At 37.2% G+C, this 13601-nt stretch overlaps 1 protein-coding gene across 1 annotated transcript; it reads left to right on the top strand.

Moving 5' to 3' along the window:
- Nucleotides 1–6702: 6702 nt before the first annotated feature.
- LOC131332873 (uncharacterized) lies at nucleotides 6703–10081 on the top strand. Its single transcript, XM_058367182.1, has 3 exons — nucleotides 6703–8052; nucleotides 8328–9310; nucleotides 10037–10081. Exons 1-3 carry the CDS (start codon nucleotides 6963–6965, stop codon nucleotides 10079–10081), a joined length of 2118 nt encoding a protein of 705 aa, XP_058223165.1. The 5' UTR covers nucleotides 6703–6962.
- The last annotated feature ends 3520 nt before the right edge of the window (nucleotides 10082–13601 follow it).

Below are 13601 nucleotides of genomic sequence, written 5' to 3'. Positions count from 1 at the left end.
TGGCTTAACATCATTCTTTCAAGGATAATTTAGGGGCAACCTTCCAAATAAACTGTCAATTTTTTAGCAGAACCCTCATTTTTAATTTTATTCAAGGATGTACCTCTTCAAGAATCTATTGCTTTTTTTCTTGATATAAATAAGTATCAAGAAACCAATACGCAAGGAAATTTTATCCAAGGATGTACCTCTTCAAGAATCTATTGCTTTTTTTTCCTGATATAAATAAGTATCAAGAAACCAATACGCAAGGAAATTTCATTCAAGGATGTACCTCTTCAAGAATCTATTGCTTTTTTTTTTCCTTATATAAATACGGTAAATTGGGCTAGAGTCCGTTTTAAAGGTGTTTTTGGGTGTTTAGTCCAGCCCAATGTGTAAGAGTTGTGAAGGTCCATTACTGTAACATTTATTAGGTCTACAGTCCGTTTCTAGACCAAAATGCCCTGACTGGTGTGTATATATAATGTGTTATTTTTAAATTTTGTTCCCTGCTGCTTTCAACCCAACGCGCCATTACTGGATAGGGCTTTTGTCACACCCCAAATCCGGGCGCATGACCGGCCGTGTACCATGAAGCAATCATGGGACACGAAGCCTAATTAAAAATATTTTTAGCAACTTGAAACAAATAAAAAAAAACTGGATATTTTATTACAATAAATGTGCGACACGAAACCAATATTTTTCATAGCAAATGACACGATATCTCATATTTTCCAATCCCAAATTTCCTAATGAACTGCTAATAAATAAAAGTGCGGAAGCTAATAAATAAAAGTGCGGAAGCTTTTGACAATAGAAAAGAAATAAGAATGCAGACGTCCTAGAGGTCCAAACAGAAGATCCCAACAATGCCACAGAGTCCACTATAATGCTCCATGAACTAACCTGAAAAATAATGTGGAATAAATCCGTCAGCTGACGAGCTCAGTGAGTAGTTAAGCATGCTAAGGGTAATACAAAGTGGCATACTTTCAACGAAAGATTATTGTGGGCTTCAAAGAAATGGTTTCAAATTAATAATAGAGATCGATGGTTCAACGAATACTATCAACAAACCGAATATTGAACAAAGAGATCAACAACTCAACAAATAGTATCCACAAGATGAATAACGGATTAACGAATAGCAACAACAATAATCGAATCACCACAATAATTATATCAAACAATGAATCCAATAATATCCGAACGACGAACAACAATAACAGAAGTATGAACCAAAGTGAGAACCATAATTACTAATTTCCAAATGCCAAATATTTTCTCAGGGCTTTGCCTGTTGGATCCAACATCGTACTTAAAGTCACCACAGGATGGCGCCTGGGACCTTTTCCATAAGCCGATCCGGAATAGGGTCACAGGGTATTTCACAAGTCTTTTCCCTATCCGTTGAGCACTAGAGTCACAGGGTATTTCACAAGTCTTTTCCCTAGTGGCCAAAGTCACCACGATATCTCACGGGTCTTTTCCTTGGACTTTAATAAATATCAACACAGTCTATGGTCCCAAACACAAATAGAACAACGGCGAGCCGGAGGCACCTGCACCAGGATTATTCTCCGTGCCGTTGCAGAGTCACAATAATATTATGGAGCAACAAGAAAAATATGGGCAATCCAACAATCCTATTAATTTTAATCAATGAACCTTGTATGCCAAAGGGTACGACAATTGCCAATAATTATGAGAGCAACGAATAGGAATAATTATCATCGAATCACAACCAATAACGAACTGTAAAGAATCGATAGGCTCAAGAGGATTCCAAAAGAAGGGATCACATGCTTAACTACTCACTTTAAGTCTGAGAGAATGCAACCAATTGCAATGTTGATAACAATCCACTAGTCTGTATTGCAAACAGAAGAAACAAATAAATTTAAAAGTGTGTGAATGATCTACTGTACTGTAACTAGTCAATGCCTAAACTTATACGACTACTAATAATTAATTCCTAAACCTAAAATCAAGTGCCACCAATCAACAATACTCCAACGTGCAAATCACCAGAAACTTATTTTGCAATTGAATACCACCATTACTTCTCACCTTCACACACGGCATGCACACACGGCTGGCACATGCACGCACACCTCTCTCTCTCTCTCTCTCTCTCTCTCTCTCTCTCCCCCACCAATTCACTTCTCAAACAACAAAAACCCGTACCACCGATTCACTTCTCAAACAACAAAAACCCGTATTCCAATATATGATCGTAAAAGCCTAAAGGGTAAGTTACATAATATAATATCTAAGAGAAATTAATTAGAAGACTTACCTAAAAATCACAGCTCCGGTGAAAACCTTCCCACGCCACCGCACTATTTAGCTCTCACAATTCTCTAGAGAAACTAAAATAACCTAGGTCTCTCAACACTTATATATGCAGATAATGACCCACTCTCCCACAACCCTTAAAACTCTCTCACACGGATAAATAACTATACACATCTTATAAACTGACATTTAGTATAAAAACACATATTAGAAAAATAGCCCTGATATTATGAAATTTAAAATAGAAGTATTTTATTTTATTAAGAAGTTTGAAAAAGAGAAATGAAAGATTTAATTATTTGGGTCAAAAGTTTTTTTTTTACCGGAAAAAAAGTAGGATGTCACATCATTCCCCTCTTAAAAAGAATTTCGTCCTCGAAATTCAGAAAAATAGCTAAACCACAATTTAACACGGCCTACTAATGAATTAAACCATGATATTTCTACTAGATACGATAAAATGAATTGCACCTTGCCCCTCAGACGCATCAATATCATTACCTGCATCTTCCTTTCCCTTACAACGAGCAGCTACATGTCCAGGTTGTCCACAATTGTAACATAACTTAGGCGAGCCATCACAACTATAACCATAATGAGATTTCCCACAACGATTGCATAACCACTCAATCTGCTCACTCCTATCACCACTTGACTGCGCTGGCGTACAAGTCCTCTTGTTAGAGTTACTACCCTCACTGCTCTGTCCTAATTGCCACCATTCTCTAGATCTCTTAAACTGGCGCTCCTCACTCATCTTCTCCTCTTTCAAATCATTCTCTGCTGTCAATGCTTTAGTCACAAGTTTAGGTAGTGTCTTAACGTCAAGTAAAGAAACTCTCCCATGAATATCGAACCGAAGCCCCCTTTGAAAATGCCACACCTTATCTGTTTCCTTTTCCACCAAAACTCCTGCATACCTAGACAATTCATCGAACTTCTGCTGATACTCCGCCACTGACATATTTCCCTGCCTTAAAGCTAAAAACTCAGTCCGCATTTGGTCTTTAACTGCGGGTGGAATGTACTTCTCCTCAAAATCCTTTTTGAAACTGCTCCAAACCAATTCATCTTGTTTGTCTTTGTAATGTTGCTTTGCTGACCGCCACCAATGCTCAGCTCCCCCCTGTAGCTTATATGCCGCAAAAGACACCTTTTGGGCCTCAGAACAACCCAACACATCAAAGATCTTTTCCATTTGCAATAGCCAAGCCTCAGCATCCGATGGCTTATCAGTCCCCATAAAAGACGGTGGATTAGTCTTCAGAAATCTATCAAAAGTATTGCCTTTATCCAATGTCAGAGACCTTGATGCAGTTGCTGGTGCCACTTGGGCTTGATGCCCAACAAATAATCCCATAAAAGTCTGAAAGGCTTGAACAGCAGCTACTGGGTCAACAAAACCTGTGGGTGTACTAGAATTTGCAATAATTTCGGTAATTGGATCAGTTGGATTCGCAGTGGGGTCGGCTAGATTAGCATCATTTTCTGTTTCAACTGCATCATCAAAAACTTCAGCCTCATCATTAACTCGGCCACGACCTATTGGGTTGGTGCGGCCACGACCACGTGCTAAAGGAGTGCCCTGACCACGAACTATAGGAGTTGCCCGACCTCGGCCACGAACTGATGTACCCTCATTTGTCGACCTAGTATTATGACGTGGACGAACCATTTCCTAACCTTGAAAATATAATATTACAGTCAATAAGCTAAATGCAGAATTATACAAACAAAAGATGAACTCACAAGCCTATGGGACTCTGGGGACCTAGACCTCATCTAAGACAAGATGCGATGATGAATGCAAGTATAAAAATCGAAACTTAAGCTCTGATACCACTTTTGTCACACCCCAAATCCGGGCGCATGACCGGCCGTGTACCATGAAGCAATCATGGGACACGAAGCCTAATTAAAAATATTTTTAGCAACTTGAAACAAATAAAAAAAAACTGGATATTTTATTACAATAAATGTGCGACACGAAACCAATATTTTTCATAGCAAATGACACGATATCTCATATTTTCCAATCCCAAATTTCCTAATGAACTGCTAATAAATAAAAGTGCGGAAGCTAATAAATAAAAGTGCGGAAGCTTTTGACAATAGAAAAGAAATAAGAATGCAGACGTCCTAGAGGTCCAAACAGAAGATCCCAACAATGCCACAGAGTCCACTATAATGCTCCATGAACTAACCTGAAAAATAATGTGGAATAAATCCGTCAGCTGACGAGCTCAGTGAGTAGTTAAGCATGCTAAGGGTAATACAAAGTGGCATACTTTCAACGAAAGATTATTGTGGGCTTCAAAGAAATGGTTTCAAATTAATAATAGAGATCGATGGTTCAACGAATACTATCAACAAACCGAATATTGAACAAAGAGATCAACAACTCAACAAATAGTATCCACAAGATGAATAACGGATTAACGAATAGCAACAACAATAATCGAATCACCACAATAATTATATCAAACAATGAATCCAATAATATCCGAACGACGAACAACAATAACAGAAGTATGAACCAAAGTGAGAACCATAATTACTAATTTCCAAATGCCAAATATTTTCTCAGGGCTTTGCCTGTTGGATCCAACATCGTACTTAAAGTCACCACAGGATGGCGCCTGGGACCTTTTCCATAAGCCGATCCGGAATAGGGTCACAGGGTATTTCACAAGTCTTTTCCCTATCCGTTGAGCACTAGAGTCACAGGGTATTTCACAAGTCTTTTCCCTAGTGGCCAAAGTCACCACGATATCTCACGGGTCTTTTCCTTGGACTTTAATAAATATCAACACAGTCTATGGTCCCAAACACAAATAGAACAACGGCGAGCCGGAGGCACCTGCACCAGGATTATTCTCCGTGCCGTTGCAGAGTCACAATAATATTATGGAGCAACAAGAAAAATATGGGCAATCCAACAATCCTATTAATTTTAATCAATGAACCTTGTATGCCAAAGGGTACGACAATTGCCAATAATTATGAGAGCAACGAATAGGAATAATTATCATCGAATCACAACCAATAACGAACTGTAAAGAATCGATAGGCTCAAGAGGATTCCAAAAGAAGGGATCACATGCTTAACTACTCACTTTAAGTCTGAGAGAATGCAACCAATTGCAATGTTGATAACAATCCACTAGTCTGTATTGCAAACAGAAGAAACAAATAAATTTAAAAGTGTGTGAATGATCTACTGTACTGTAACTAGTCAATGCCTAAACTTATACGACTACTAATAATTAATTCCTAAACCTAAAATCAAGTGCCACCAATCAACAATACTCCAACGTGCAAATCACCAGAAACTTATTTTGCAATTGAATACCACCATTACTTCTCACCTTCACACACGGCATGCACACACGGCTGGCACATGCACGCACACCTCTCTCTCTCTCTCTCTCTCTCTCTCTCTCTCTCCCCCACCAATTCACTTCTCAAACAACAAAAACCCGTACCACCGATTCACTTCTCAAACAACAAAAACCCGTATTCCAATATATGATCGTAAAAGCCTAAAGGGTAAGTTACATAATATAATATCTAAGAGAAATTAATTAGAAGACTTACCTAAAAATCACAGCTCCGGTGAAAACCTTCCCACGCCACCGCACTATTTAGCTCTCACAATTCTCTAGAGAAACTAAAATAACCTAGGTCTCTCAACACTTATATATGCAGATAATGACCCACTCTCCCACAACCCTTAAAACTCTCTCACACGGATAAATAACTATACACATCTTATAAACTGACATTTAGTATAAAAACACATATTAGAAAAATAGCCCTGATATTATGAAATTTAAAATAGAAGTATTTTATTTTATTAAGAAGTTTGAAAAAGAGAAATGAAAGATTTAATTATTTGGGTCAAAAGTTTTTTTTTTACCGGAAAAAAAGTAGGATGTCACAGCACCATTTCTGGATCTCGAGCAGAATAATCACGAGATCGAGCTCGTTTTTGGTGCGCCTCTCTCTCTCTCTCTCTCTCTCTCTCTCTCTCTCTCTCTTCCCGCAATCACAGCTCAGTTCTCTCTTTCTCTTCCTACGATCACAGCTCTTTTCTGGATCACGATCACTTTCACAATTTCGTTTCTGTATTGCGATCACGATCTCGTTTCGCTTTGTGACGATCTCTCTCGAACAGGATCACGATCTTTTGTCTTCGGAGTGTTTTCTGTTCGCGATCTCTGTGCTGATGTTTCTCTGTCGCTATGTTCTTCTCTATCTCAGTATTTGTTTTGATTTTTGTCGTGTTCTTCTATTTTGTGTTTTATAGAATTTATTTGCTGAGATAGCGTTATCTATTGTTCTATTCTGGTAGATACTGAGATTGTTTTTTTGTTGAGATAACATTATCTATTGATTTATTCTGGTAGATACAGAAATTATTGTTGCTGAGATATGTGTATCACAGTGAACTGTATTTTCTGAGATACTGTTATCTCTTTCTATTTTTGTTTATTTGCTGAGATAGCATTATATCTATTTCTTTGTTCTGGTAGATACTGAGACTGTTTTTGTTGAGATAACATTATCTATTGCTTTGTTCTCATAGATAGACTACTTTTTTGAGATATGTGTATCTGATTTGTTTATTCTGATATAATGTTATCTGTTTGCAGACTGAACTGGTTTTTGAAGTTGAAATGTATTCTTCTATTCTTCTATTGTGCAAATATGGATCCTATAGTCTTGTTGTTAAGGTGACAGAAGGTTATCAATTTGAGGATCTTATTGGAAGTATTTCTAACAAGTGGAATGGTTTGGTATCAATGAGGTTGTTGTATTCTGTTTGTGATCATCGTAATATACTCCTTGAGAATGATGATGATTTTTGTAATATGATGGATTTAGCTGCTGCATATGGTGCTCGTTGTGTCGAGGTATCAGTTGAAGATGGTAATTGTAGAGTTAGTAGCCGTTTTGAAATCGGTGAAAGCAGTAGTAGCAATGGAAATGGTGGAGTAACTAGTAGTTCACATTCTGAAATTGTTGAGGATCCTCTTGAAAAGTTTTGTCCTCATCATAAGACAAAAAGACTTTCTGCTGATTGGGCGTATTTGATTAGTCATGTTGGTCAAGAATTTAGAGGTGGTGTTAAGGATTTTAGGTTATCTTTGTGTAAGTATGCAATTGAAGTTGGATTTAGGTTCAAGTATTTGAAGAATGACCAATCAAGAGTGACAGCTGAGTGTGCTTTTAAGGTAGATGGGTGTAAATGGTTTGTTCATACAATTCTAGACAAATCAAATCAATTTTTTTGCATTAAGGAGCTTGAAAAAGAACACAGATGTGGTGCTACAATTTGTAATTCAAAAAATTCTCGGATGTCTTCAAAGCTTGTTGCAGAAGAAGTTCTTGATGAAGTTCGTTCAAAGGCGTCGTATAAGCCTATAGATGCTGTTAGATTCTTCAGACAACGATACGGTACTACAATCGGTTATCACCATGCATGGTTAGGTGTTGAGATGGCGAACAATGATACTCAAGGTGATTATGCATTGTCATTTAACAAACTTCGATTGTATGCGGAGGTAGCGAAGGAGAAAAATCCCGGTAGTGTTGTGGACGTTGAATGCTGTGAAGATAATCGGTTTCGAAGGTTATTTGTGGCATTCGATGCATGCATCAAAGGATTCAACTACTGTCGGCCTTTTTTGTGTCTTGATGGTACTTTTTTGACAGGGAGATATAAGGGAACTGTGCTCGCAGCCGTTGGGAAGGATGCTGATAACGGTTAGTTTTTTTCTTTTTTTTCAAATTCAGAGAATGCTTATACTGAGATAGGGTTATCTCTCTTTCTAGTTTTGTGATTATTAGCTGAGATAGCATTATCTATTGCTTTATTATGGTAGATACAGAGACTATTTTTCCTGAGATACCGTTATCTCTTGCTTTATTTTGGTTTGTAGAGACTGTTTTTATTGAGATGTCATTATCTCTTGCTTTATTCTGGTAGCTACAGAGACTGTTATAGCTGAGACACTGTTATCTGTTGTTTTTTTGGGCAGGCTTGTTTCCGGTTGCTTATGGTGTTGTTGATTCCGAGACCGACGATAATTGGCTTTGGTTTTTGTTGAAGTTGAGATCTATTCTGTCAGCTCGTGAACTTACTTTCATAACAGATCGCCATACTGGTCTTGTGAAGCATGTGCCAGAGGTTTTCTCAAACGGATATCATTCTTATTGTCTGCAGCATTTGAAGAATAACTTGAGGGATAGGATGTCAGGAAGAGCACCTAATGGTTTCCGGGAACGAGTAGTGAGTCTCTTCAATGATTATGCTCTTGCACCTACAGTATTAGATTTTAAAAACTGTGTAAACGAATTGTTTGAGGTCGGTGGAGACAGAGCGAAGGAGTTTGTTGCTTCCATTCCGGTGTATAATTGGGCAAATGCATATTTCCCAAGTAAACGATATGGGGAAATGACCTCAAATGCTGTGGAGTCTTTCAACAACTGGATTGTTGAAGCTCGTAAGTTGCCAGTCCTTAAATGTGTTGATACGATCAGGGTTCAAATCATGACTCAAATGTGTGAAAGGAAACAGTTATCAAGAAAATTGAACAGTGTTTTGTGTCCTGAATATGATGCGAAATTGAGAGAGTTCTTTAATAAAGGACGGACATGGACTGTGTTTGGATCAAGTGATGAGGTTTTTGAAGTGTCTTCATTACCAGCTGTTGTGGTTGACATAAGAAACAGGACATGCACATGTTGTCGTTGGCAGCTCTATGGTTTCCCTTGTGTGCATGCATTCACAGCTCTTCAGAAGAATGGCATAGATGTATCCAATTATATTGATCCATTATACACTGCTGATGCTTTTCGATTCTGCTACGATTGTCCTATACATCCTGTTCCTATTTCTACTCTTGGAGTTGCACCAGTGTCTGAAAATTCTGCTATTATTCTTCCTTTTATTCTTCCTCCTAAGACTAGGAGGCCACGTGGTAGACCCAATGTTGCAAGAATCCGATCAAGGGGTGAGAAGGTGAGGCAAATAAGGTGTGGCAGGTGCAAGAAGTTAGGAAATCATAATAGGAAGAGATGTAAGGAAGCTTGTGATTGATTCATTGTGTTCTATTGTTGATTCATATTCATTGGACATTGAATGAAAGGTTGAACGTTGGCTGAGATATTGATATATCTTTTATTTTGTTTTTACAGAGCATGTTTAGGTTTTACAGTTTATGGGTTTAGGGTTCACAAAGAATGTTTTGTATAAGATAGCTTTATCTGTCATTCTATTTTGCGAAATGTATTGGCCGAGATACTGTTATCTCTTTTAATTTTTGTGTTGATACAGATTTTATTGGCTGAGATATCATTATCTCTAACTTTATTCTGGTAGATAGACTATTTCGCAGCATCAATTGTGTGTCAAGTGAAAAGATATAGAGTTGTTATCATAACAAAACGATGACCTGCTATTCCCATTGTTCGGAGCCGACTATGCATATGTATCGTTTTAAACAAAAGAACAATTACTGTAATTCAAAACAGAGCAGGCAAGACATTTCATATACAAGCCTTGGTACGGCGAATTCCAATTGTTCTGAGCCGACCATTCATATGTGTCAATTTTAACAAAAGAACAACTATTGAATGAAAGGTTCACAAAGAATGTTTTGTATGAGATAGCTTTATCTGTCATTCTATTTTGCGAAATGTATTGGCTGAGATACTTTTATCTCTTTTAAATTTTGTGTTGATACAGATTTTTCTCTCTGAGATAGCATTATCTCTAGCTGTATTCTGGTAGATAGACTATTTCGCAGCATCAGTTATATATCAAATGAAAAGATTCAGAATTGTTATCATAACAAAACGATGACCTGCTATTCCCATTGTTCGGAGCCGACTATGCATATGTATCGTTTTAAACAAAAGAACAATTACTGTAATTCAAAACAGAGCAGGTAAGACATTTCATATACAAGCCTTGGTACGGCGAATTCCAATTGTTTTGAGCCGACCATTCATATGTGTCAGTTTTAACAAAAGAGAATACCTATCGTACTTCTAACAGAGCAGCCAAGACATTTCATGTACAACCCTGGTATGGCGAATTCCAATTGTTCGGAGTCGACCATTCATATGTGTCAATTTTTAACAAAAGAACACCTATTCAGCAAAAGAATACCTATTCAACTTTCCAACACCTAGTCCTATTCAACTTTCCAACACCTAGTCAGTCTTCAAGTTTCGGTCTTTCCAAAGAGCTTCTGTCCATGTTCTTGGTTCATCATACAGGAACCTCATCAACAATAACACTCTGTATTCTCTGATTTCATCAGTTGTCAATGACTCAGGGATGCTTTCTTCGTGTGCAAGCTTGTCAATGATGTAGCAAACTATAATTCCACAGTCAACACTACAAAAGTTGTCATAATCAGAGTTTAGAAGGATAGAAATAGAGTGCACAGGAAATAACACAGTGCATAGTAGTATCGAAATAAGATGCTGAACAAGATTAATTGGCTTACGTTCCAGGTCTTTGTTGCGGAGATGCAGGTGAGATTATTAGAGCATCAAACTTTTGCTTTTCAAAGATTGTTTCGTTTTGTGATGAGAGGATGAATGTTGGGGTATGATTTTTCTTCACGAATCCTTCAACATACCTTTTTTGCATTTGCAAGGTTAAATATTTGTTTATTATTATTTTTGCGTCATTTAAGTATGGATTACAAGAAGTCTCAGTATTTTTACCATTAAACGAGCATTTTTAAGGTATGCATCTGCCTTTCTTCCAGTTGGTCTGATGGAGTTGTAATGCCTCCATTGCCCATCCTCAATGTCATAAACCAGGACAGTCCAATGGTATGGATCGTTGTCATTCTCTTTATTACCTCCTGAGGAATTCATGGGGAAAACCAAGTAGCGATAGGCATGCTGTTTTTGAATGAGTTCTAGCAGCTTGTCATCAAGGAACATCTTTCTAATCTCATTTTTCTGGTCCTTCAAAAGGCTCTGTCAGAAGGAAGTGTTTTACAAATTACATGCAACAAAATACATACCATATACCAGTTGAGATAACCATATCTCATGGTTTCTAATGGATAATTCAGAACATAGAATTCGTGAGATATTCTTATCTCTTGTTCTTTGTGCGCAAAAACAGTATATGAGAAGTAAGAGATAATAGTATCTCAGACACATAATATGTTTTTGATATTCTTATCTGTTGTTCTTTGTGAGAAAAAAACAGTGCATGTGAACAAGAGATAACAGTATTACAGAAAAATAACATGTATTTAAGCAATAGATACAGAGATCAAGTAGTCATGCGAGACTAGTGCTTTACTTACCCACAATATGGATTTGAAAAATAGTATTTTACTTTCATCTCCTTGCTCTCTTTCCAATATGAATGTAAACGAATCGATGAGCTGCACACATTATTTCATGTGAGACTTAAATGCACAAAAGATTGGTAACAGTCCTGAAGAAATATAGAGTATTGACAAAAATGAAGCGAGAGAAAACAGTATCTCAGATAAAAAGTGTTAGTATCTCACAAACTTAATAAAGAGATAATGTTATCTCATCCAAAGAATTTACTGGTAGTATAATGTATACACATGCAAATGTGGATAAAGCAAGAGAGTAATATCACAATGTAAATGTCAGCCAATTCAATTCCCAAATAAACCGAATAAACTAAGAGCTAAGAATTAATGGAAAGCGAGGGATTGATAAAGAGTACCGGAGGGGTACGGTTTGAGAAAGACAAGGAGCCTTTCTTACCGTGTTTTGTACATCTTTTTTATTCAAGATTTCTATGACTTCTTGCAAGCTTACTATACCATCAAAGAGGTCGTTATCCCAGATAGGAATTCTGCAAAGTTATAAGACAACAGCAGTACATCAGCAATGAATATGAATCAAGAGATAACAGTATTTCAGACAAATAACATCTATTTGAGCAAGCAAATTGGTGCATTTTTACTAACCTGATGTCTTTCTCATACTCAAATATGTGATTTAAGAAGATCTTGTCATTTTCTGGGACGAGATGTGCCAGCTTTGTTGTTTCAACATCCATATATAGTAGTTCTGGAGCTGCTTTCTCTGCTTGTTTCTCTGTGCTTTTCTTCCTCCAATAGACTTGAAAATCCTCCATGTTCTTCTCTTTCCTATCTTCCCTCTTACTCACTCTCTTTGTCAACGACGATGGGTCCACAGTATGACCTTTCCTCAATCTCTTCTTCGTTGTTTGTTGTGGTTCTGCTTGAATGCTTGAGATTGTGGACTTGATCATTTGGTCTATTTCTTCCTTAGTCACTTCTTCATCATGAATTGGAGATTCATGATGATGCACATTCTCGCTTTGTTTTTGTTCAGACAAGCTGTTTTTTTGTTTCTGCAACTCTTCAATTATCTTCTGATCTTTGTAATGTTGGGAAACACAATGTGCTGCAATGTCATGCAACTCTTCTGTCACCTTTTCAATTTTTTCTTCCGCTATGTCCTTCTCAACATACAACCCGCCTATTTCAACCTCATTTTCGATTATGTCTTCCTTCAACATCTCCACCTCAACATGCAGACTACAAGTTTCTTTTTCAATATCTGTATAATCTGCATTTTGTTTTCTATAACCTGAAAGCTCATGTTGAAGGGATTCTACATTCTGGCGTAACTCAACAATCAACAGATCCCTTTCTTGGATCTTCTTGTCCCTATCTTCAATTTCAACTTTCATGACATTGTTCTCTTCTTCAAGCACCTTAATTCGTTGTTCAAGCTCTAAAATCAAATTCTTAACATCCTGGTTCTCTTCTTGAGGGTTTTCTTCTTGGGTTAAAGGCTCTTGGTCCGTAAGGTTTTTCTCTTTGACTTCGGGTTCTTTGTGTGTACCTTTTTGTTCATGCAAGACTAGAGCTGCAAACAACCCTCTCTCCTGTTCAGTTAGCTCCAATTCTTCCTGTTTGACCTTTGAGAGTAGAAGGGAACAATGAAGTTAAGAGGTAAATTCAGATTATAGATTCATGAGATATAATGTTTCAACTAAGATAGAGTTATGTCTCATTTTATTTGCAAACTGTATTTGACTGAGATACTAGTATCTTTTTCTTTTTGTGTGTTTATATAGAGTTTATTGTTTGAGATAGCATTATCTCTTGATTTATTCTGGTAGATACACTATTTTTGATAAGATACCGTTTTCTAGTTTTGACCATAATACATAATAAAATCCAATAGGTAATGATGCTTACCATTCCCTCTGGAAGGCTGCTCAGTGGTGCCTCCAACAGTTTAGCAGCAAGCTCATTCATTTT

Source organism: Rhododendron vialii, chromosome 7a, assembly GCF_030253575.1.
Source record: "Rhododendron vialii isolate Sample 1 chromosome 7a, ASM3025357v1".
Lineage (NCBI taxonomy): Eukaryota > Viridiplantae > Streptophyta > Magnoliopsida > Ericales > Ericaceae > Rhododendron > Rhododendron vialii.
Note: the sequence above shows the minus strand (reverse complement) of the source record. Positions and strands in the feature narration are given on the sequence as shown.

Bases quoted from the DNA above. Each gene is read 5' to 3' on its own strand.
- LOC131332873 (XM_058367182.1), top strand. From the start codon at position 6,963: ATGTATTCTTCTATTCTTCTATTGTGCAAATATGGATCCTATAGTCTT. The intron at 8,053-8,327 runs GTTAGTTTTTTT...TTTTTTGGGCAG, and splicing joins TGGGAAGGATGCTGATAACG to GCTTGTTTCCGGTTGCTTAT. The intron at 9,311-10,036 runs GTGAGGCAAATA...GTGTTGATACAG, and splicing joins TCCGATCAAGGGGTGAGAAG to ATTTTTCTCTCTGAGATAGC.